Genomic DNA, 26,814 nt, shown 5'->3' with positions numbered 1-26,814 from the left:
TTTGATGGAACAGAGCCGGTGATGAGGAGCCCTCCAGTGCCCCGGCATAGACCCGTCTTGTAAACAAGGCCTGTCCAGGACCTGTTGTATTTACTAGGTTATGTTCACTTCAGGTAGTCTGGAAATGTGGCTTTTCAAAATAAGAGCTCAACTGGGAAAAATGCTGGCGTGAGTTAGATCCTAATTTAAACCCCTTCTATAAACAGCTTTTGTCCCCACACGTTTTGAAGATTTGCCATTGACAATGAACGGAGAAATCCTGTCAAAATTCCGCTAAATATGATGTCAATTAAACATCAAAACGAGCAAATCAGCTAACCAATCACATGTTGATGGGAGCGCTTGGCCAATAAGGGACCACCTTATGTACCTTATGTAGCAATGTCCGCTAAACATTGATGTACAAGAGTGCCCCTCATTTCACACGGGTGTGATTTTATTACATACATTTTGGCATTAGTGTAGCTAGCATGCCTTTCATGTTATTGTCTCTGCCAGGCCGAAGGTGTGGGCAAGACAATATTTTTTCAGAAGGGCCTGTTATAGCACCACCAGGAGACCGATTTTTGCAAAACATTTATTTTTTTAAATATTACTCTTACAGATTTTGTCCAAACATATTATTATACTATTAGTCATGTGAACAAGACAGATCTGTCCGATTTTTCATATTCCATCCTGGTTGGCTAAGACATGCAATTCCAACATTAACGCCTCGACTTCTACACATTCCACTCACCTCTATAATGACTGCATTCTTGCCCACAATAACCTACCTGACCTGGCGGAGACCTGTGCTCCGAGGAGCGCTTTTCTAGTACTTGTTCTGTTTTGTTGGCAAAACATTGTTTGGTGAAGCATTTTCTGTGCTACCTTTACTTGAACCACTTAAACCATAATAGCTATAGGGTCCCCCAGGGGTCTATGCTAGGTCCACTGTTACAGTATTTCCTGCTACATGTAAGCTCTTCACCGAAAATAGCCAAGCTGTACAAGAAATCACTATTTTGGCAGAATGTTCCCCCCCCAGAATAGGTGCGCTAAGGTTCACGTGGCAAAACAAAATGAACAGAGCGTGTTGAGGATCATAACCTGCAGACTTTAGGTTCCATATATGCTCTTCAAACACATCATTATCACTGCCACGTTTTGTTTATCACCGAGTCACTGTGCACTGTCTGTGCGTGATGGTCAGGGACGTGCACACATAGACATCAAAGGGGGCTTCAGCCCCTGCCCTTTTACCCGTCTGTAAAAAAAAAAGAAAACTGCCCTCTCCAGACCACGAATGCAGCATTTACTCTGGTGGAAGAAATGCAAATTATGCCACTCCTTCCCATGCCATACTGGAAGGCAGCATTCAGGAGAATAGCTTTTTTTCCCCGATATCTCCTGAACGCACCATTTCGCGTTGGAACAAATTTCTTTCTAAATCCATGTCGTTACACCGCATGTCCAGTAGATAAAGAGTGCTGGGTTGCGCCCACGAAAATAGCTGATCTACAAGCTCTCAAGCTCTCAAGATATACAACGCGTCGCAGTGCGAGAGCAGTAGATCTGCTATTTTCGCTTGTAGATCTGCTATTTTTTTTCCTGTTCAAAAGCGCCCTCTTTCAGCCCCTGCCTCTCTCTATAACACTCTCTCTTGCACGTCCCTGTTTCGGTGTTATATATATATCTCTCAGGACAATGACCTTCTGGACAAGAGGAAGCATTGCTTCAGCATCCAGACGGAGGCCGGGGAGGACCTGTTCTTCAGCGTGGAGCTGGATTGTGAGCTGCTGATTTGGGAGAAGGCTTTTCAGATGGCCACGTTTCTGGAGGTAGAGAGGATACAGGTCAGTATGTGTACCGTAAACCACTACTACCCCCATATTCATTTCAGAATTGATTTGAATTTTTTACTCATTACTCACTTTTAAAGCCCTGAAGGGTCTCCCACCCCTACAGCTGACCTAAGATGTGCAAAATCAATATCCACATTTAAAAACTCTCCTGAAAACCCACCTTTTATGTTAAAGCCTTTTCCTAACTGTCCTTTATTGTATTATTATGTATGTTCTGTATTGGTATGCCTGCTATTGCATGGATTGATCTTTTGTTGTTCTCTTTTAATGTAAAGCACTTTGTGACTTTGTCTAGAAATGGGGCTATATAAATACATTCATTATCATTATCACTATAGTGAAACCCTGTCTCAGATTTATGGTCCCGTGACATGCTTTAATAGTGTAGTGAAATGGGGACGTTTTCTGTGGTATAGCTATTATTTATAATGTCTTGTTTCTGCGCCCACAGTGTAAAACGTACGCCTGCATTATGGAGAGTCACCTTATGGGACTCACCATCGACTTCGGCATGGGATTCGTTTGCTTCGATGCTGCCTCAAAGGTGAGTGCATGGGATTGGGAGGGAGGTGGGGGTGGTGGGGGGGGGGGTGCTCTGGTAAAAGGCAATGTCCACACACATGTGAAAGGGTGCTCACACGTCCAGAGGCGTATCTACAATAAGGCTGAGGGCAGGTGTCCGTCCGCCTGTCCAAATCCATTTCTGGCCTGGCCAAAATCCATACAATGAGAAAAAAATCCCCCCCCCCCCCCCCCCCTCTCTCTCATTAGCAGGCAACATTGCAGCACTATCGCTCTCTCTCTGTTTCTGGCGCCCCCTACTGGTACCCTATTGTCATATACTGGTGCTCATGACCACATACTGTATATACATAAATATACGGACATTGCTGGTTGTAGGAGTGGTTGCACCACTCAAAAAAAGAGGACAAAAACAAGACCTGAGAACTATTAGTGGACAGCTGATTGGCCGTCGCGGTAGAGCGCGACCCTCAATCACCCGTTGGAATGTAAATGCGTGCCTTTCAGCCTTTGTATCCTATATTCGTCTGGCAGGTATATCTCTTTGAAAACCTTTAGTGCTACGATTGTGCGCGGGGAGACGACAATTAACACATGATCTTGCCTGCCCAAAACGTAATTCCTGGATACGCACGCCACTGCACCCGTCTTTTTCTTTTCTTATCTTATTGGAGGGGCAAAAGCCCCTCCAATGTTGTCCTAACACAAACATTAAATGGCTAAATGCCATTGACAATGACACAATCGTTGCGTAACACAAACATTGATGACGAAGGTGAGGACGCCAATTGTGATTGGCCGGAATGAGATGATGTATGATGATGTACGATGATAAGAGCGCCCCTCACTTCACATGGGTGTGATTTTTGAGGGGCGCCAGCCCCTCCAGCTTGACGTCATGTTGTAGTTCGGTGGTCACCTAACCACCGAAAATCCAGACTATGTATGAGCCTTTTGTCAGTCAGGGACCAATCAGAAGGCAGACAAAGGGTGAAAATAAGTTATGCTTTTTTTCAATGCAAATAAGTAGATTTGTGCCAAGGTGCATTGTGCGCGATTACCTCGTTCAGTTTCATCACCCCATTAGTTTCATCACCTCATCACCCCATTACGCAGCAAAGATTTAATGGATTAAAATAATGTAAAATTCCCCATATAATCAGTCACACGAGGCTGATACTTGTGTCAACCAAATGTGTTTTTTCAATAAAAGGTAATTAAAGGCTAGAGGGGTGTCATTTCCATTGATATTTCCCTCGGTTCAGTGCAAGTCGGTTTAATAAATCCGATTTCCCAGCACAAGTGAGACGGTGTTGGTCAGGGAGTGGATGACAGACGGCCAGACACTGGACACACAAAACAACCCTCTGTATATCTAATATAAATGTATTCCGAGGCAGCACGCTTTGCATTTCCACAAGGCTATAAGATATCACCCCAGGGGCATAATGGATTATGGATAATGGATCTCTCAAAGGCAACGGCACCTGGCACGCTGATTGGTTTAAGTTGCGTAACCACCCAAACCACACCCATGCATAGTGTAACGGGTAGCGGAGGTGTTTTAAGGATTTAGGCTGGCGGCATAAGGTAGCCAATTTTACACAATAGATCCCAGAAAAAGTGCCCCCTGACGCAAGATGGGTCCCTAAATGTTAAATGCCTTGAATGTTAATGTCATACTTCTTTCCTGTTGATTGATGGTTAAAGAGACATACATTTACAGTATATGTGAAATTGCATTGTGGGCAATTGCCATATCTGGAATTCCCATTTGGAATGTCATGTTATTCAACACATGTGGTGGACATGTTGAAAGGTCCATGTTCACTGGCATACAGTATGTTGCTGTGATGTCTGACCCTGACCTATTTAAGGGTTTCAAAGCCATACCCATATAACTTGAGAAAGCTCTGACTGGGTGAAACGTTGTTGTTTGGTTAAAAATCATACGCGTGTGTGTGTGTGACTGTGTGTGTGTGTGACTGTGTGTGTGTGTGTGTGTGTGTCTGTGTGTGTTTGTGCGCGAGTGCGTGCGTGCCACCCTAAAGACTAATCACTGTGTGTATTCCTGCATCTGCATCGAGTGATTTTGGTACATAGAAATTGATTTATTTGAGATTCTGACTTCCAATTGTACATAACATTTTGGTTTTGATTGTATTGTTCCACTTTTTGCTTTGGCATTGTAAAAGTATGTTTTCCCATGCCTATGAAGCCAATTGAAGTGTGCGTGCGTGCTAGGCTGCTCAACAGTGACACTTGGTGGTCAACCAACACTATTGCCGTACTCATTTAGACAGATATATACCTTGGGAGTCGGGGACGGACGGACATAGTTGGTTGTTGGAGTGGCTCAAAAAAGCGAAGAAAAGACGGGAGAGCAACCTACGTACTGTATCATGTGTGGACATTGCTTTTCTTCTTCATTTGATCATTTTTGGGTCCAGCACTGTGTCTTAAAAAAAATAAACTGTGGGTATGTGCATATACTCCTTTTTTCATAAAACTAGTCCTGATGACTGAGCATCTCTTTAGGTGCTAACTTATTCTGCAGTGTTTTGTAGTCTGAGTGCATTTGTTATGATGGCCGGTCGTCCCCTCTGGCTTACAAACCCTCACTCCTTTCTGCAGTTGGTTTTTGGCCTTGACTCAAGTCTGAGTGAGAGCCATGCAAAAGACCGCCACCCATTATGTGAATTAACAGGACACAGCCGATGGCTGTCTACTGTATTGTTTTCTCCTTTTTTAGGCCCAAGTCCTGCAATAGATATGTTTTGTCTTTTTCTGTATGTGTGTGTGTGTGTGTGTGTGTGTGTGTGTGTGTGTGTGTTTCTACGTGCGCGTGCATGTCTCGAGGCCAATCACCAAATATATGGTGGGATTACTTAATGGTTTCGATTGGCAAGTAAAAACCAAACCACTATTTGGAGAAACAAAATTATGTCTGTAGTTCCGCTTGTGTATCAACATCCATTGCAAGTACAAATCGCCAAATACATTATCACATCTCAACCTTATCGTTGACTGAATAGAAACGGCCACTTTACAGGCTCTAGGCCCCTTGCGGGCATGTCGCAACCCGGCTACTTGTTTCTGTCGCAAAAACAACAAGACAGCAATCTTTGATGGTCACCCGTTTGCGCTGACTTTGGCCAAAGCTTGAGGCAGTTCTTAAACAAAGTTCAAGAACAAAATTGTGCTCAGTGCTCACCCACAAGAAAATCTTCTTTTGATCTGGTGCTGGATCGCTCTATAGCAAGAGACTTCAGTAAAAGTAAAAAAAAAAAAAAGACTCAGGAATTCTCTTCATTTATTCATTCAACATGGCCTCTTGTTCCAGCCAAACATTCAATGAAGCTACTGAGATAGTTGCAAAGCCTCCTGCGGTTCCAGTATGCCTAGAAAGAAGAAAGAAAGAAAGCAGATTGACTTTAAAGACAGCCAGTTACTACTAGATGTACTGCAAATGTCAGGATATTAGGCATCCTCTAAGAGCAATGGGTGCGAGATGATGAAGATTATGAGATTATAAACATCAGGCATGCTCCAAAGAAAAAAATAAGAAGCTAACAACATGTAGTAAATTATTATTATTTTCAAGATATAGTATTAGTGATGATAACCCCCATGGCTTTTTATGTGGTAAATATGGTGCATTTATATATCAACACACTGCCTTATGTACTGTCTACACAGCAAATAACCTTTACAATAGTTGTCTTAGGTTCTTAAGATTCATAACTTGTAATATGCTATTGACTGTTCGTATTCTTTTTGTAAAAATCAAAAAATATACTCCTATGGAAAGGCTATCACTGTAGTAGCCTTTTCATAAATTATATTCATACTTAGGATATGTCTGCTGTGAAAGTTATAGTTAGAGAAATTCAAAGTTTCAACACCAAAGTAGTAGTTGTGAATTAGCGAACTGGATATTTAATTTTGGACCGAATGTTTCCTTTATCCTCGTGTTGCGCTTCTGTTTTCACCAAAGTTTTTATTTTTGTATAGTTTCTCATGAGCGCACGTCCGTTGTCCTTCAAGTTCAACGGCCGTCTGCCGGCCAGCCTCTCCCACCCCTCACTGGGGAACATTCCGGGAGGAAAACAGGGTTGGGGTGAGTTGTCCTGTTACCATATAAAAGTGTCCTAAAATCAGCCCGTGAATCAGCTGTTGGAAGGACACTGATGGGTCTACAATCTGATGGGATAGTTCTTTCACCTGATTTAAAGACAGCGGTCACTACTGAAGCCGTCCAGGAAAACAAGGGGTTTGCTATTGATGGCTTCTCCTTCCATTCCCTCTTCCCTGCTCCCTCGGAAACCTTTCCACTACAACCGTCCCTCCAGCTGCTCTGACGTGTTATGGAGTCCTTGTGGGTGCAATTGATATGAATGGGATGGGTATAATGCTCTCTTTGAGATCCCTCTCTGAAAAGCCAAGCCAATTCTTCTCTCTCGTGTGTGTGTGTGTGTGTGTGTGTGTGCGACACTGTGTGTGTGCGTGCGTGCGTGGGTACGTGCGGGTGTGTGCGTGCGTGTGAAGGCATTTGAAGAATTGTGATTCTCTCCCTGTACTGACCTCTGCGATGCATCAGAAAATTGGCTGAACTCATTTCAAGTATGAATAACAATTCAACAATGGCACATTCAAATATCACTTACAGTGCATTGTACAGTGTAATTTTCCCACTATCAGTCAGACTGGGAATTAAATCTTGCACAGTACCGATGTATGTAGTAGTAGTACTGTATGTACCAGATACATATTCACATACAAGACGATCGGTCACCAACTGTATAGCAGAGAGATGCTCGAATGAGAACTCACCGCTGTCTAAAGATATTGCACAGCTGCGGTTTATACAGCTCGATGTTGATTCGTTATGAAACGGGATACAGTATCTTGTATCTTTACCTCTGTTTAATGTGACATTCACAGTGTTCTCATCCGCCAAACTGCAAATATAATAGCTTCAATTTTAAATGTCCCGATTTGTCCTCTCTCGGTATGTGTATCCTATACAGGCTGTGCTGTGGAGATACAAGTTCTCGCAACTTAAAGGATCATCCGATGACGGGAAAAGCAAGATCAAGTTTTTGTTCCAAAACCAAGACTCCAAAGCAATCGAAGCAAAGGTAACGTAGCCTGTACATTTCAGTGATGAAATTCATCAAGAAAGATAAAGTGGATTGGTGGATTTTTTTGTCAGGTGAAAGCTGACTCATGAACGCTCCTGAAATGTAAGCGACCATCGCGCGTCATATTGATCTGATTGGCTGCCTCCTTCTGCTACGTCTGCCTCCTCTCTGGCCAATGGCCAGCCAGACAGGCAGCATCAACACACTCAGTCAGCATACTCCGACACGGCGTCGGAAACAAACGCAAACAACGGCCGTGAGGTTGTGACACAGAAACATACACGTTACTAGATAATAATAATAATAATACACTAAAACAATAATCATTCATACTAATATTGGGGGGGGGGGGGGGGGGGGGAGACACAACGGAGACAGCGCTTCTTTCACCTGACAAAATATCACTATGTGACCATTTCTTGTTCATCAATATTTAGACTAGAGTAACCCCATTTCTGTGCAACTTCAAATATTGACTTTCTGTTACAGGAGCTAGAATTTTCGAACCTCTTTGCCGTGCTCCATTGTATCCATGCATTTTTTGCTGCCAAAGTTGCTTGCCTGGACCCAATGTTTGTGGAGAGTCATCATGGCACTGCGACTACCACTGGGATGGCCTCTCTCACCAGTATCTCATGTAATTCCCATACATCTAAACTCAAATATGCCACTTGACAGGCATCTTATCACTAAACTTGCACTTAATCATGGCCTAAATGAACAATTAAAACACAGAAATGTGTGTATTCAGTGTCTGGTCATCCATATTATGAAGGACAGTGGGACTATTTTGGTGGAAGACCTCTTCTTCTGGAGAAATGTAATGGATGATTTCAAGGAAAAAACATGGATTCATGTGCTTATCTTGGACTTGAACATCACAATGTACGTTGAACAACTTTGTAGCCGACAAAAAGACTCCAGTGATGAAGAAAACAAATTGTGTTATTTAAAATTTCTGAACGAAACTTTCTGTGGATATAATTTGGTTGATCATCCAACATTAAAAGCAGCATTCTTCAATTATATCCTCAAGGTACAGGACTCCTGCACAGATTTTAGAGTTTGATTATCATTTTTATATAATACTGTATGCCACTTGCACTTCCCTAATGTCATTTTTTCATTTCTTGACAATATTACTTTCCACATAAAGTTGACTATTGATGTTGATGTGGTGTTGTAAATTGCAGTTAAAACAATGCTTTCTCTTTTTTTTGGATTATGTGGTGTAGCAGAGATAAACTTTTATTTTCATACTGTACATTTATCCTTCAATTATTTTTCAATGAAATATAATTCAAATCCAATTACTATACCTATAAAAACGCCAAAAGCATTTGCTTTCGTTTAGTGAAATATTAGTCTGGGAGAAATGTGTTGCCATTGATAAAACAAGGTTATCATTTATGCTGTGTGGGGATATATGGAATACATTCCCATGCTAGTTGTAAATCCTACTACAGCACACTATCCCTTATTAGCTTGTAAATTATGCCCATTTAATACATTTTAACACAAATGTATATGTTGGGGATATCATAACCTTGACTATTATCCAGTTGAATACCAGTGTGCCGTTTGACTGGATAGATGTGTATCCACTTCACTGGAGAGAGATTGGCCCTAGATATCTGTATGTGACAGTATGTGTAATGTTATGTTTGTGTTGCATTACAGTTTGTTTTATCAGCTCACCCACAGAAATGGTTCAGAAATGGTCATTATGGAATCATTCATGGCTGTATACTCATACAGGACACTCTTTACAGGGAAGATTTACAAACTATAGTGAATAATGAATCACCTTAACATTTAGACCTGGGAACGATTCTACAGATGTCTTCTAAATCCTGACAGTTTTCTGAAAAGTCTATGTTTCTATGTCAACCCCGAGATTATGTGTAATTGGCCGCCGACACCCATCTGAAAATATGTTGTTCCAGGGACCTCCCCAGATGCAAAGATTTGAGTTAAAAACATTCGCTCTGAAAGAATATATATTCAAAGATTTGCGCCACATTTTCACAATTTTTCAAAAATAGCAGACCTACAAGCTGCTATTTTTCAATAGTTAAAGTATAACATAATGCTTAAAACACCAAAAGGGGTTCCCATCCAGAATGGCTTAATGGAGAAGTGCTGCACACAACACATGCAGTGGGTTGTGTGAGAAAAGTCACACTGCTCCAAACGTGGTTAGGAAAATGTTGACACCTTATGTGATGTTTTTTATTGATTTATCCAGTTCTTGATTGTGTATATAAATACAGTACTGACATTCAAATGAACTCTAAAGATTAATTAATTATGGAGATTTTCTTTTTTTTAGGGATTACTTTTAGGGATTATGGCATTTGTTTAATTTGATGTGTATACCGAAGAATATAGCCTAGGTAGCTTATATCCTCTTGATCTCTTCATCATTAACCCAATGGGCCAAGTTAAGAGATTGAAATGAGTTATGGTTGTATACTTTCATCTAATTTAAATTTAGCTTGTAAATAGTAAACTATGATCACAGATCTTGTTTGGCATAGCCATATAGCACCATGACAATATGAAACACACATCAAGGAAGATAGAAACATGTAGCATCATAGACTGAGAGGGGTTTGAGATGGCGCTTCAAACAGTCTACAGTACACCACTCTTGTGTTTTCTCTGTATTTTATGAAATGATGCAGTGTGACCACAAAGCCAAATTTGAACATCTTAAAAGACTTACGGTCAATTAGTGCAGTCAGTCATGCTCTTACCTTCAATTTCCCTAAGTAGGATCAACAAAAGAGAGGACCACATGGGTAAGTGAACTCAGAGGATAGGAAATTAAATGGAGTCATTGAAGTGCTTCATGTGTGTTAGTTAAGCTGACATGCAGTCAGAGAGAGTGGGAGAGAGACGGTGATGGCAGCCTATATGCAAAGAGAGTTTGAGTGATGCGGTCGTGCTTTAAAAATGACCTTTGGTCGCATACCCTTTTGAACACAGGAACTACCAAGTGATTTATTATTTTTTTGCAGATTATACCTGTTTTATTAACAAATATGTGTAATAAATTAATAAATGAGACGTTTCTAACCTTTGATTTTGATTACATTTTTCACAGAATTTGGTTCAAATTCAAAGTGACTGGAGTGGACTCAACAGCTTGTGCAACATATGCACTGATATTCTCCTATATAGACAATAAGAGACTATGAAGATACATGCACAATATTTTTAATAGAAGCTTGCATTCATAATCTGTTTTATTTAGATCGTAATTGCTATGTGTAGATGATATTAACTTGCTTGTTTGAAAGGATAAATCAAAGTTGTTCAGTAACTAACTGGACAAGGTAATTTGGTGAACCTTTTGCTGAAATGTATCTGTTTATTCTGTGCAAGCATGAAATTCATTAAATGTACATTGTGTAAATCTACCAGTCAGAATAGTGAAAAAGTTATATTTTTTTTATATTTTTTTAATAGCAAGCAGGCCTGATAAAGGTCTATGACAGAAAGCACATATTTGAGTGTGCAGAGGATGCCTTTATATTGTAGCATAAATCTACATTCATTTATCAAGAAGGTGGCATCCAAAAATCCATTTTCCATGTGAAAAATTACCGAACTGCTGTCTAGTCTTACAGTTAACTTGTGCTTTACTTCCATAATAACTTCAGAAAAGATATGGCACTGACTGACTGACCATTTCAGCAAAGTTTGAGTGAGGTAATTCGGTCGTATGGCACACTAGTTATGCCTGGTACATGGGCTATAACATGGGCTAGACGCTAGAACATGGGCTATAACCCATCGTTTTTGTCATTTCGTCATTTTTTTCAAATCTTCAAAAATGATGAAAAACTGCGCGCTATAGTATGCCGTACGATATGGGCTATAGCCCACGGTCCAAAATGATGAGAAACGAGGCTAACTTTTTTTTTCAAAATTTCAAAAACATGGGCTATAACCCATCGTTTTTGTCATTTTGTCATTTTTTTCAAATCCTCAAAAATGATGAAAAACGGCGCGCTATAGTATGCCGTACGATATGGGCTATAGCCCATGGTCCAAAATGATGAGAAACGAGGCTAACTTTTTTTTCAAAATTTCAAAAAACATGGGCTATAACCCATCGTTTTTGTCATTTCGTCATTTTTTTGAAATCTTCAAAAATGATGAAAAACGGCGCGCTATAGTATGCCGTACGATATGGGCTATAGCCCATGGTCCAAAATGATGAGAAACGAGGCTAACTTTTTTTTTCAAAATTTCAAAAAACATGGGCTATAACCCATCGTTTTTGTCATTTCGTCATTTTTTTCAAATCTTCAAAAATGATGAAAAACTGCGCGCTATAGTATGCCGTATGATATGGGCTATAGCCCACTGTCCAAAATGATGAGAAACGAGGCTAACTTATTTTTTCAAAATTTCAAAAAACATGGGCTATAACCCATCGTTTTTGTCATTTCGTCATTTTTTTCAAATCTTCAAAAATGATGAAAAACGGCGCGCTATAGTATGCCGTACGATATGGGCTATAGCCCACGGTCCAAAATGATGAGAAACGAGGCTAACTTTTTTTTTCAAAATTTCAAAAACATGGGCTATAACCCATCGTTTTTGTCATTTCGTCATTTTTTTCAAATCTTCAAAAATGATGAAAAACGGCGCGCTATAGTATGCCGTACGATATGGGCTATAGCCCATGGTCCAAAATGATGAGAAACGAGGCTAACTTTTTTTTTCAAAATTTCAAAAAACATGGGCTATAACCCATCGTTTTTGTCATTTCGTCATTTTTTTCAAATCTTCAAAAATGATGAAAAACGGCGCGCTATAGTATGCCGTACGATATGGGCTATAGCCCACGGTCCAAAATGATGAGAAACGAGGCTAACTTTTTTTTTCAAAATTTCAAAAACATGGGCTATAACCCATCGTTTTTGTCATTTCGTCATTTTTTTCAAATCTTCAAAAATGATGAAAAACGGCGCGCTATAGTATGCCGTACGATATGGGCTATAGCCCATGGTCCAAAATGATGAGAAACGAGGCTAACTTTTTTTTTCAAAATTTCAAAAAACATGGGCTATAACCCATCGTTTTTGTCATTTCGTCATTTTTTTTAAATCTTCAAAAATGATGAAAAACGGCGCGCTATAGTATGCTGTACGATATGGGCTATAGCCCACGGTCCAAAATGATGAGAAACGAGGCTAACTTTTTTTTCCAAAATTTCAAAAAACATGGGCTATAACCCATCGTTTTTGTCATTTCGTCATTTTTTTCAAATCTTCAAAAATGATGAAAAACTGCGCGCTATAGTATGCCGTACGATATGGGCTATAGCCCACGGTCCAAAATGATGAGAAACGAGGCTAACTTTTTTTTTCAAAATTTCAAAAACATGGGCTATAACCCATCGTTTTTGTCATTTCGTCATTTTTTTCAAATCCTCAAAAATGATGAAAAACGGCGCGCTATAGTATGCCGTACGATATGGGCTATAGCCCATGGTCCAAAATGATGAGAAACGAGGCTAACTTTTTTTTTCAAAATTTCAAAAAACATGGGCTATAACCCATCGTTTTTGTCATTTCGTCATTTTTTTTAAATCTTCAAAAATGATGAAAAACGGCGCGCTATAGTATGCCGTACGATATGGGCTATATCCCATGGTCCAAAATGATGAGAAACGAGGCTAACTTTTTTTTTCAAAATTTCAAAAAACATGGGCTATAACCCATCGTTTTTGTCATTTCGTCATTTTTTTCAAATCTTCAAAAATGATGAAAAACTGCGCGCTATAGTATGCCGTATGATATGGGCTATAGCCCACTGTCCAAAATGATGAGAAACGAGGCTAACTTATTTTTTCAAAATTTCAAAAAACATGGGCTATAACCCATCGTTTTTGTCATTTCGTCATTTTTTTCAAATCTTCAAAAATGATGAAAAACTGCGCGCTATAGTATGCCGTACGATATGGGCTATAGCCCACGGTCCAAAATGATGAGAAACGAGGCTAACTTTTTTTTTCAAAATTTCAAAAACATGGGCTATAACCCATCGTTTTTGTCATTTCGTCATTTTTTTTAAATCTTCAAAAATGATGAAAAACTGCGCGCTATAGTATGCCGTATGATATGGGCTATAGCCCACGGTCCAAAATGATGAGAAACGAGGCTAACTTTTTTTTTCAAAATTTTAAAAACATGGGCTATAACCCATCGTTTTTGTCATTTCGTCATTTTTTTTAAATCTTCAAAAATGATGAAAAACTGCGCGCTATAGTATGCCGTACGATATGGGCTATAGCCCACGGTCCAAAATGATGAGAAACGAGGCTAACTTATTTTTTCAAAATTTCAAAAAACATGGGCTATAACCCATCGTTTTTGTCATTTCGTCATTTTTTTTAAATCTTCAAAAATGATGAAAAACGGCGCGCTATAGTATGCCGTACGATATGGGCTATAGCCCACGGTCCAAAATGATGAGAAACGAGGCTAACTTTTTTTTTCAAAATTTCAAAAAACATGGGCTATAACCCATCGTTTTTGTCATTTCGTCATTTTTTTCAAATCTTCAAAAATGATGAAAAACTGCGCGCTATAGTATGCCGTACAATATGGGCTATAGCCCACGGTCCAAAATGATGAGAAACGAGGCTAACTTTTTTTTTCAAAATTTCAAAAACATGGGCTATAACCCATAGTTTTTGTCATTTCGTCATTTTTTTCAAATCCTCAAAAATGATGAAAAACGGCGCGCTATAGTATGCCGTACGATATGGGCTATAGCCCATGGTCCAAAATGATGAGAAACGAGGCTAACTTTTTTTTCAAAATTTCAAAAAACATGGGCTATAACCCATCGTTTTTGTCATTTCGTCATTTTTTTTAAATCTTCAAAAATGATGAAAAACGGCGCGCTATAGTATGCCGTATGATATGGGCTATAGCCCATGGTCCAAAATGATGAGAAACGAGGCTAACTTATTTTTTCAAAATTTCAAAAAACATGGGCTATAACCCATCGTTTTTGTCATTTCGTCATTTTTTTCAAATCTTCAAAAATGATGAAAAACGGCGCGCTATAGTATGCCGTACGATATGGGCTATAGCCCACGGTCCAAAATGATGAGAAACGAGGCTAACTTATTTTTTCAAAATTTCAAAAACATGGGCTATAACCCATCGTTTTTGTCATTTCGTCATTTTTTTCAAATCTTCAAAAATGATGAAAAACGGCGCGCTATAGTATGCCGTACGATATGGGCTATAGCCCATGGTCCAAAATGATGAGAAACGAGGCTAACTTTTTTTTTCAAAATTTCAAAAAACATGGGCTATAACCCATCGTTTTTGTCATTTCGTCATTTTTTTCAAATCTTCAAAAATGATGAAAAACGGCGCGCTATAGTATGCCGTACGATATGGGCTATAGCCCATGGTCCAAAATGATGAGAAACGAGGCTAACTTTTTTTTTCAAAATTTCAAAAAACATGGGCTATAACCCATCGTTTTTGTCATTTCGTCATTTTTTTCAAATCTTCAAAAATGATGAAAAACTGCGCGCTATAGTATGCCGTACGATATGGGCTATAGCCCACGGTCCAAAATGATGAGAAACGAGGCTAACTTTTTTTTTCAAAATTTCAAAAACATGGGCTATAACCCATCGTTTTTGTCATTTCGTCATTTTTTTCAAATCTTCAAAAATGATGAAAAACTGCGCGCTATAGTATGCCGTACGATATGGGCTATAGCCCACGGTCCAAAATGATGAGAAACGAGGCTAACTTTTTTTTTCAAAATTTCAAAAACATGGGCTATAACCCATCGTTTTTGTCATTTTGTCATTTTTTTCAAATCCTCAAAAATGATGAAAAACGGCGCGCTATAGTATGCCGTACGATATGGGCTATAGCCCATGGTCCAAAATGATGAGAAACGAGGCTAACTTTTTTTTTCAAAATTTCAAAAAACATGGGCTATAACCCATCGTTTTTGTCATTTCGTCATTTTTTTTAAATCTTCAAAAATGATGAAAAACGGCGCGCTATAGTATGCCGTACGATATGGGCTATAGCCCATGGTCCAAAATGATGAGAAACGAGGCTAACTTTTTTTTTCAAAATTTCAAAAAACATGGGCTATAACCCATCGTTTTTGTCATTTCGTCATTTTTTTCAAATCTTCAAAAATGATGAAAAACTGCGCGCTATAGTATGCCGTATGATATGGGCTATAGCCCACTGTCCAAAATGATGAGAAACGAGGCTAACTTATTTTTTCAAAATTTCAAAAAACATGGGCTATAACCCATCGTTTTTGTCATTTCGTCATTTTTTTCAAATCTTCAAAAATGATGAATAACGGCGCGCTATAGTATGCCGTACGATATGGGCTATAGCCCACGGTCCAAAATGATGAGAAACGAGGCTAACTTTTTTTTTTCAAAATTTCAAAAACATGGGCTATAACCCATCGTTTTTGTCATTTCGTCATTTTTTTCAAATCTTCAAAAATGATGAAAAACGGCGCGCTATAGTATGCCGTACGATATGGGCTATAGCCCATGGTCCAAAATGATGAGAAACGAGGCTAACTTTTTTTTTCAAAATTTCAAAAAACATGGGCTATAACCCATCGTTTTTGTCATTTCGTCATTTTTTTTAAATCTTCAAAAATGATGAAAAACGGCGCGCTATAGTATGCTGTACGATATGGGCTATAGCCCACGGTCCAAAATGATGAGAAACGAGGCTAACTTTTTTTTCCAAAATTTCAAAAAACATGGGCTATAACCCATCGTTTTTGTCATTTCGTCATTTTTTTCAAATCTTCAAAAATGATGAAAAACTGCGCGCTATAGTATGCCGTACGATATGGGCTATAACCCACGGTCCAAAATGATGAGAAACGAGGCTAACTTTTTTTTTCAAAATTTCAAAAAACATGGGCTATAACCCATCGTTTTTGTCATTTCGTCATTTTTTTCAAATCTTCAAAAATGATGAAAAACTGCGCGCTATAGTATGCCGTAATATGGGCTATAGCCCACTGTCCAAAATGATGAGAAACGAGGCTAACTTATTTTTTCAAAATTTCAAAAAACATGGGCTATAACCCATCGTTTTTGTCATTTCGTCATTTTTTTTAAATCTTCAAAAATGATGAAAAACGGCGCGCTATAGTATGCCGTACGATATGGGCTATAGCCCATGGTCCAAAATGATGAGAAACGAGGCTAACTTTTTTTTTCAAAATTTCAAAAAACATGGGCTATAACCCATCGTTTTTGTCATTTCGTCATTTTTTTCAAATCTTCAAAAATGATGAAAAACTGCGCGCTATAGTATGCCGTATGATATGGGCTATAGCCCACTGTCCAAAATGATGAGAAACGAGGCTAACTTATTTTTTCAAAATTTCAAAAAACATGGGCTATAACCCATCGTTTTTGTCATTTCGTCATTTTTTTCAAATCTTCAAAAATGATGAAAAACGGCGCGCTATAGTATGCCGTACGATATGGGCTATAGCCCACGGTCCAAAATGATGAGAAACGAGGCTAACTTTTTTTTTCAAAATTTCAAAAACATGGGCTATAACCCATCGTTTTTGTCATTTCGTCATTTTTTTCAAATCTTCAAAAATGATGAAAAACGGCGCGCTATAGTATGCCGTACGATATGGGCTATAGCCCATGGTCCAAAATGATGAGAAACGAGGCTAACTTTTTTTTTCAAAATTTCAAAAAACATGGGCTATAACCCATCGTTTTTGTCATTTCGTCATTTTTTTTAAATCTTCAAAAATGATGAAAAACGGCGCGCTATAGTATGCTGTACGATATGGGCTATAGCCCACGGTCCAAAATGATGAGAAACGAGGCTAACTTTTTTTTCCAAAATTTCAAAAAACATGGGCTATAACCCATCGTTTTTGTCATTTCGTCATTTTTTTCAAATCTTCAAAAATGATGAAAAACTGCGCGCTATAGTATGCCGTACGATATGGGCTATAGCCCACGGTCCAAAATGATGAGAAACGAGGCTAACTTTTTTTTTCAAAATTTCAAAAACATGGGCTATAACCCATCGTTTTTGTCATTTCGTCATTTTTTTCAAATCCTCAAAAATGATGAAAAACGGCGCGCTATAGTATGCCGTACGATATGGGCTATAGCCCATGGTCCAAAATGATGAGAAACGAGGCTAACTTTTTTTTTCAAAATTTCAAAAAACATGGGCTATAACCCATCGTTTTTGTCATTTCGTCATTTTTTTCAAATCTTCAAAAATGATGAAAAACTGCGCGCTATAGTATGCCGTATGATATGGGCTATAGCCCACTGTCCAAAATGATGAGAAACGAGGCTAACTTATTTTTTCAAAATTTCAAAAAACATGGGCTATAACCCATCGTTTTTGTCATTTCGTCATTTTTTTCAAATCTTCAAAAATGATGAAAAACGGCGCGCTATAGTATGCCGTACGATATGGGCTATAGCCCACGGTCCAAAATGATGAGAAACGAGGCTAACTTTTTTTTTCAAAATTTCAAAAACATGGGCTATAACCCATCGTTTTTGTCATTTCGTCATTTTTTTCAAATCTTCAAAAATGATGAAAAACGGCGCGCTATAGTATGCCGTACGATATGGGCTATAGCCCATGGTCCAAAATGATGAGAAACGAGGCTAACTTTTTTTTTCAAAATTTCAAAAAACATGGGCTATAACCCATCGTTTTTGTCATTTCGTCATTTTTTTTAAATCTTCAAAAATGATGAAAAACGGCGCGCTATAGTATGCTGTACGATATGGGCTATAGCCCACGGTCCAAAATGATGAGAAACGAGGCTAACTTTTTTTTCCAAAATTTCAAAAAACATGGGCTATAACCCATCGTTTTTGTCATTTCGTCATTTTTTTCAAATCTTCAAAAATGATGAAAAACTGCGCGCTATAGTATGCCGTACGATATGGGCTATAGCCCACGGTCCAAAATGATGAGAAACGAGGCTAACTTTTTTTTTCAAAATTTCAAAAACATGGGCTATAACCCATCGTTTTTGTCATTTCGTCATTTTTTTCAAATCCTCAAAAATGATGAAAAACGGCGCGCTATAGTATGCCGTACGATATGGGCTATAGCCCATGGTCCAAAATGATGAGAAACGAGGCTAACTTTTTTTTTCAAAATTTCAAAAAACATGGGCTATAACCCATCGTTTTTGTCATTTCGTCATTTTTTTTAAATCTTCAAAAATGATGAAAAACGGCGCGCTATAGTATGCCGTACGATATGGGCTATATCCCATGGTCCAAAATGATGAGAAACGAGGCTAACTTTTTTTTTCAAAATTTCAAAAAACATGGGCTATAACCCATCGTTTTTGTCATTTCGTCATTTTTTTCAAATCTTCAAAAATGATGAAAAACTGCGCGCTATAGTATGCCGTATGATATGGGCTATAGCCCACTGTCCAAAATGATGAGAAACGAGGCTAACTTATTTTTTCAAAATTTCAAAAAACATGGGCTATAACCCATCGTTTTTGTCATTTCGTCATTTTTTTCAAATCTTCAAAAATGATGAAAAACTGCGCGCTATAGTATGCCGTACGATATGGGCTATAGCCCACGGTCCAAAATGATGAGAAACGAGGCTAACTTTTTTTTTCAAAATTTCAAAAACATGGGCTATAACCCATCGTTTTTGTCATTTCGTCATTTTTTTTAAATCTTCAAAAATGATGAAAAACTGCGCGCTATAGTATGCCGTATGATATGGGCTATAGCCCACGGTCCAAAATGATGAGAAACGAGGCTAACTTTTTTTTTCAAAATTTCAAAAACATGGGCTATAACCCATCGTTTTTGTCATTTCGTCATTTTTTTTAAATCTTCAAAAATGATGAAAAACTGCGCGCTATAGTATGCCGTATGATATGGGCTATAGCCCACGGTCCAAAATGATGAGAAACGAGGCTAACTTATTTTTTCAAAATTTCAAAAAACATGGGCTATAACCCATCGTTTTTGTCATTTCGTCATTTTTTTCAAATCTTCAAAAATGATGAAAAACGGCGCGCTATAGTATGCCGTACGATATGGGCTATAGCCCACGGTCCAAAATGATGAGAAACGAGGCTAACTTTTTTTTTCAAAATTTCAAAAACATGGGCTATAACCCATCGTTTTTGTCATTTCGTCATTTTTTTCAAATCTTCAAAAATGATGAAAAACGGCGCGCTATAGTATGCCGTACGATATGGGCTATAGCCCATGGTCCAAAATGATGAGAAACGAGGCTAACTTTTTTTTTCAAAATTTCAAAAAACATGGGCTATAACCCATCGTTTTTGTCATTTCGTCATTTTTTTTAAATCTTCAAAAATGATGAAAAACGGCGCGCTATAGTATGCCGTACGATATGGGCTATAGCCCACGGTCCAAAATGATGAGAAACGAGGCTAACTTTTTTTTTCAAAATTTCAAAAAACATGGGCTATAACCCATCGTTTTTGTCATTTCGTCATTTTTTTCAAATCTTCAAAAATGATGAAAAACTGCGCGCTATAGTATGCCGTACAATATGGGCTATAGCCCACGGTCCAAAATGATGAGAAACGAGGCTAACTTTTTTTTTCAAAATTTCAAAAACATGGGCTATAACCCATAGTTTTTGTCATTTCGTCATTTTTTTCAAATCCTCAAAAATGATGAAAAACGGCGCGCTATAGTATGCCGTACGATATGGGCTATAGCCCATGGTCCAAAATGATGAGAAACGAGGCTAACTTTTTTTTCAAAATTTCAAAAAACATGGGCTATAACCCATCGTTTTTGTCATTTCGTCATTTTTTTTAAATCTTCAAAAATGATGAAAAACGGCGCGCTATAGTATGCCGTACGATATGGGCTATAGCCCATGGTCCAAAATGATGAGAAACGAGGCTAACTTTTTTTTTCAAAATTTCAAAAGACATGGGCTATAACCCATCGTTTTTGTCATTTTGTCATTTTTTTCAAATCTTCAAAAATGATGAAAAACTGCGCGCTATAGTATGCCGTACGATATGGGCTATAGCCCACGGTCCAAAATGATGAGAAACGAGGCTAACTTTTTTTTTCCAAAATTTCAAAAACATGGGATATAACCCATCGTTTTTGTCATTTCGTCATTTTTTTCAAATCCTCAAAAATGATGAAAAACGGCGCGCTATAGTATGCCGTACGATATGGGCTATAGCCCATGGTCCAAAATGATGAGAAACGAGGCTAACTTTTTTTTCCAAAATTTCAAAAAACATGGGCTATAACCCATCGTTTTTGTCATTTCGTCATTTTTTTCAAATCTTCAAAAATGATGAAAAACTGCGCGCTATAGTATGCCGTATGATATGGGCTATAGCCCACTGTCCAAAATGATGAGAAACGAGGCTAACTTATTTTTTCGAAATTTCAAAAAACATGGGCTATAACCCATCGTTTTTGTCATTTCGTCATTTTTTTCAAATCTTCAAAAATGATGAAAAACGGCGCGCTATAGTATGCCGTACGATATGGGCTATAGCCCACGGTCCAAAATGATGAGAAACGAGGCTAACTTTTTTTTTCAAAATTTCAAAAACATGGGCTATAACCCATCGTTTTTGTCATTTCGTCATTTTTTTCAAATCTTCAAAAATGATGAAAAACGGCGCGCTATAGTATGCCGTACGATATGGGCTATAGCCCATGGTCCAAAATGATGAGAAACGAGGCTAACTTTTTTTTTCAAAATTTCAAAAAACATGGGCTATAACCCATCGTTTTTGTCATTTCGTCATTTTTTTTAAATCTTCAAAAATGATGAAAAACGGCGCGCTATAGTATGCCGTACGATATGGGCTATAGCCCACGGTCCAAAATGATGAGAAACGAGGCTAACTTTTTTTTTTTAAATTTCAAAAAACATGGGCTATAACCCATCGTTTTTGTCATTTCGTCATTTTTTTCAAATCTTCAAAAATGATGAAAAACTGCGCGCTATAGTATGCCGTACGATATGGGCTATAGCCCACGGTCCAAAATGATGAGAAACGAGGCTAACTTTTTTTTTCAAAATTTCAAAAACATGGGCTATAACCCATCGTTTTTGTCATTTCGTCATTTTTTTCAAATCTTCAAAAATGATGAAAAACTGCGCGCTATAGTATGCCGTACGATATGGGCTATAGCCCACGGTCCAAAATGATGAGAAACGAGGCTAACTTTTTTTTTCAAAATTTCAAAAACATGGGCTATAACCCATCGTTTTTGTCATTTTGTCATTTTTTTCAAATCCTCAAAAATGATGAAAAACGGCGCGCTATAGTATGCCGTACGATATGGGCTATAGCCCATGGTCCAAAATGATGAGAAACGAGGCTAACTTTTTTTTTCAAAATTTCAAAAAACATGGGCTATAACCCATCGTTTTTGTCATTTCGTCATTTTTTTTAAATCTTCAAAAATGATGAAAAACGGCGCGCTATAGTATGCCGTACGATATGGGCTATAGCCCATGGTCCAAAATGATGAGAAACGAGGCTAACTTTTGTTTTCAAAATTTCAAAAAACATGGGCTATAACCCATCGTTTTTGTCATTTCGTCATTTTTTTCAAATCTTCAAAAATGATGAAAAACTGCGCGCTATAGTATGCCGTATGATATGGGCTATAGCCCACTGTCCAAAATGATGAGAAACGAGGCTAACTTATTTTTTCAAAATTTCAAAAAACATGGGCTATAACCCATCGTTTTTGTCATTTCGTCATTTTTTTCAAATCTTCAAAAATGATGAAAAACGGCGCGCTATAGTATGCCGTACGATATGGGCTATAGCCCACGGTCCAAAATGATGAGAAACGAGGCTAACTTTTTTTTTCAAAATTTCAAAAACATGGGCTATAACCCATCGTTTTTGTCATTTCGTCATTTTTTTCAAATCTTCAAAAATGATGAAAAACGGCGCGCTATAGTATGCCGTACGATATGGGCTATAGCCCATGGTCCAAAATGATGAGAAACGAGGCTAACTTTTTTTTTCAAAATTTCAAAAAACATGGGCTATAACCCATCGTTTTTGTCATTTCGTCATTTTTTTTAAATCTTCAAAAATGATGAAAAACGGCGCGCTATAGTATGCCGTACGATATGGGCTATAGCCCACGGTCCAAAATGATGAGAAACGAGGCTAACTTTTTTTTCCAAAATTTCAAAAAACATGGGCTATAACCCATCGTTTTTGTCATTTCGTCATTTTTTTCAAATCTTCAAAAATGATGAAAAACTGCGCGCTATAGTATGCCGTACGATATGGGCTATAGCCCACGGTCCAAAATGATGAGAAACGAGGCTAACTTTTTGTTTCAAAATTTCAAAAACATGGGCTATAACCCATCGTTTTTGTCATTTCGTCATTTTTTTCAAATCCTCAAAAATGATGAAAAACGGCGCGCTATAGTATGCCGTACGATATGGGCTATAGCCCATGGTCCAAAATGATGAGAAACGAGGCTAACTTTTTTTTTCAAAATTTCGAAAAACATGGGCTATAACCCATCGTTTTTGTCATTTCGTCATTTTTTTTAAATCTTCAAAAATGATGAAAAACGGCGCGCTATAGTATGCCGTACGATATGGGCTATAGCCCACGGTCCAAAATGATGAGAAACGAGGCTAACTTTTTTTTCCAAAATTTCAAAAAACATGGGCTATAACCCATCGTTTTTGTCATTTCGTCATTTTTTTCAAATCTTCAAAAATGATGAAAAACTGCGCGCTATAGTATGCCGTACGATATGGGCTATAGCCCACGGTCCAAAATGATGAGAAACGAGGCTAACTTTTTTTTTCAAAATTTCAAAAACATGGGCTATAACCCATCGTTTTTGTCATTTCGTCATTTTTTTCAAATCCTCAAAAATGATGAAAAACGGCGCGCTATAGTATGCCGTACGATATGGGCTATAGCCCATGGTCCAAAATGATGAGAAACGAGGCTAACTTTTTTTTTCAAAATTTCGAAAAACATGGGCTATAACCCATCGTTTTTGTCATTTCGTCATTTTTTTTAAATCTTCAAAAATGATGAAAAACGGCGCGCTATAGTATGCCGTACGATATGGGCTATATCCCATGGTCCAAAATGATGAGAAACGAGGCAAACGTTTTTTTTCAAAATTTCAAAAAACATGGGCTATAACCCATCGTTTTTGTCATTTCGTCATTTTTTTCAAATCCTCAAAAATGATGAAAAACGGCGCGCTATAGTATGCCGTACGATATGGGCTATAACCCATGGTCCAAAATGATGAGAAACGAGGCTAACTCTTTTTTTCAAAATTTCAAAAAACATGGGCTATAACCCATCGTTTTTGTCATTTCGTCATTTTTTTTTAATCTTCAAAAATGATGAAAAACGGCGCGCTATAGTATGCCGTACGATATGGGCTATATCCCATGGTCCAAAATGATGAGAAACGAGGCTAACTTTTTTTTTCAAAATTTCAAAAAACATGGGCTATAACCCATCGTTTTTGTCATTTCGTCATTTTTTTCAAATCTTCAAAAATGATGAAAAACTGCGCGCTATAGTATGCCGTATGATATGGGCTATAGCCCACTGTCCAAAATGATGAGAAACGAGGCTAACTTTTTTTTTCAAAATTTCAAAAAACATGGGCTATAACCCATCGTTTTTGTCATTTCGTCATTTTTTTTAAATCTTCAAAAATGATGAAAAACTGCGCGCTATAGTATGCCGTATGATATGGGCTATAGCCCACGGTCCAAAATGATGAGAAACGAGGCTAACTTTTTTTTTCAAAATTTCAAAAACATGGGCTATAACCCATCGTTTTTGTCATTTCGTCATTTTTTTCAAATCTTCAAAAATGATGAAAAACTGCGCGCTATAGTATGCCGTACGATATGGGCTATAGCCCACGGTCCAAAATGATGAGAAACGAGGCTAACTTTTTTTTTCAAAATTTCAAAAACATGGGCTATAACCCATCGTTTTTGTCATTTCGTCATTTTTTTCAAATCCTCAAAAATGATGAAAAACTGCGCGCTATAGTATGCCGTACGATATGGGCTATAACCCACGGTCCAAAATGATGAGAAACGAGGCTAACTTTTTTTTTCAAAATTTCAAAAAACATGGGCTATAACCCATCGTTTTTGTCATTTCGTCATTTTTTTCAAATCTTCAAAAATGATGAAAAACTGCGCGCTATAGTATGCCGTACGATATGGGCTATAACCCACGGTCCAAAATGATGAGAAACGAGGCTAACTTTTTTTTTCAAAATTTCAAAAAACATGGGCTATAACCCATCGTTTTTGTCATTTCGTCATTTTTTTCAAATCTTCAAAAATGATGAAAAACTGCGCGCTATAGTATGCCGTAATATGGGCTATAGCCCACTGTCCAAAATGATGAGAAACGAGGCTAACTTATTTTTTCAAAATTTCAAAAAACATGGGCTATAACCCATCGTTTTTGTCATTTCGTCATTTTTTTTAAATCTTCAAAAATGATGAAAAACGGCGCGCTATAGTATGCCGTACGATATGGGCTATAGCCCATGGTCCAAAATGATGAGAAACGAGGCTAACTTTTTTTTTCAAAATTTCAAAAAACATGGGCTATAACCCATCGTTTTTGTCATTTCGTCATTTTTTTCAAATCTTCAAAAATGATGAAAAACTGCGCGCTATAGTATGCCGTATGATATGGGCTATAGCCCACTGTCCAAAATGATGAGAAACGAGGCTAACTTATTTTTTCAAAATTTCAAAAAACATGGGCTATAACCCATCGTTTTTGTCATTTCGTCATTTTTTTCAAATCTTCAAAAATGATGAAAAACGGCGCGCTATAGTATGCCGTACGATATGGGCTATAGCCCACGGTCCAAAATGATGAGAAACGAGGCTAACTTTTTTTTTCAAAATTTCAAAAACATGGGCTATAACCCATCGTTTTTGTCATTTCGTCATTTTTTTTAAATCTTCAAAAATGATGAAAAACGGCGCGCTATAGTATGCTGTACGATATGGGCTATAGCCCACGGTCCAAAATGATGAGAAACGAGGCTAACTTTTTTTTCCAAAATTTCAAAAAACATGGGCTATAACCCATCGTTTTTGTCATTTCGTCATTTTTTTCAAATCTTCAAAAATGATGAAAAACTGCGCGCTATAGTATGCCGTACGATATGGGCTATAGCCCACGGTCCAAAATGATGAGAAACGAGGCTAACTTTTTTTTTCAAAATTTCAAAAACATGGGCTATAACCCATCGTTTTTGTCATTTCGTCATTTTTTTCAAATCCTCAAAAATGATGAAAAACGGCGCGCTATAGTATGCCGTACGATATGGGCTATAGCCCATGGTCCAAAATGATGAGAAACGAGGCTAACTTTTTTTTTCAAAATTTCAAAAAACATGGGCTATAACCCATCGTTTTTGTCATTTCGTCATTTTTTTTAAATCTTCAAAAATGATGAAAAACGGCGCGCTATAGTATGCCGTACGATATGGGCTATATCCCATGGTCCAAAATGATGAGAAACGAGGCTAACTTTTTTTTTCAAAATTTCAAAAAACATGGGCTATAACCCATCGTTTTTGTCATTTCGTCATTTTTTTCAAATCTTCAAAAATGATGAAAAACTGCGCGCTATAGTATGCCGTATGATATGGGCTATAGCCCACTGTCCAAAATGATGAGAAACGAGGCTAACTTATTTTTTCAAAATTTCAAAAAACATGGGCTATAACCCATCGTTTTTGTCATTTCGTCATTTTTTTCAAATCTTCAAAAATGATGAAAAACTGCGCGCTATAGTATGCCGTACGATATGGGCTATAGCCCACGGTCCAAAATGATGAGAAACGAGGCTAACTTTTTTTTTCAAAATTTCAAAAACATGGGCTATAACCCATCGTTTTTGTCATTTCGTCATTTTTTTTAAATCTTCAAAAATGATGAAAAACTGCGCGCTATAGTATGCCGTATGATATGGGCTATAGCCCACGGTCCAAAATGATGAGAAACGAGGCTAACTTTTTTTTTCAAAATTTCAAAAACATGGGCTATAACCCATCGTTTTTGTCATTTCGTCATTTTTTTTAAATCTTCAAAAATGATGAAAAACTGCGCGCTATAGTATGCCGTATGATATGGGCTATAGCCCACGGTCCAAAATGATGAGAAACGAGGCTAACTTATTTTTTCAAAATTTCAAAAAAC

The 26,814-nt window shown here is 37.8% G+C and overlaps 1 protein-coding gene across 4 annotated transcripts in view; it reads left to right on the top strand.

The window, feature by feature from the left end:
* sntg1 (syntrophin, gamma 1) overlaps positions 1-10,583 on the top strand; it is a 66,625-nt gene extending 56,042 nt beyond the window's left edge. For all 4 annotated transcript variants that reach the window (XM_080778077.1, XM_080778079.1, XM_080778078.1 and 1 more), the window contains 4 exons: positions 1,686-1,838; positions 2,299-2,391; positions 7,400-7,510; positions 8,003-10,583. In XM_080778077.1, coding sequence (XP_080634203.1) covers positions 1,686-1,838; positions 2,299-2,391; positions 7,400-7,510; positions 8,003-8,188 — 543 coding nt within the window. In that variant the 3' untranslated portion in view covers positions 8,189-10,583. The remainder of the gene's footprint in view (positions 1-1,685; positions 1,839-2,298; positions 2,392-7,399; positions 7,511-8,002) is intronic.
* Positions 10,584-26,814: the final 16,231 nt, after the last annotated feature.

The sequence above is a fragment of the Protomyctophum bolini genome (assembly GCF_963924005.1).
Source record: "Protomyctophum bolini genome assembly, chromosome: 12".
Taxonomy (NCBI): domain Eukaryota; kingdom Metazoa; phylum Chordata; class Actinopteri; order Myctophiformes; family Myctophidae; genus Protomyctophum; species Protomyctophum bolini.
This window is presented reverse-complemented; position numbering and strand designations above follow the sequence as displayed.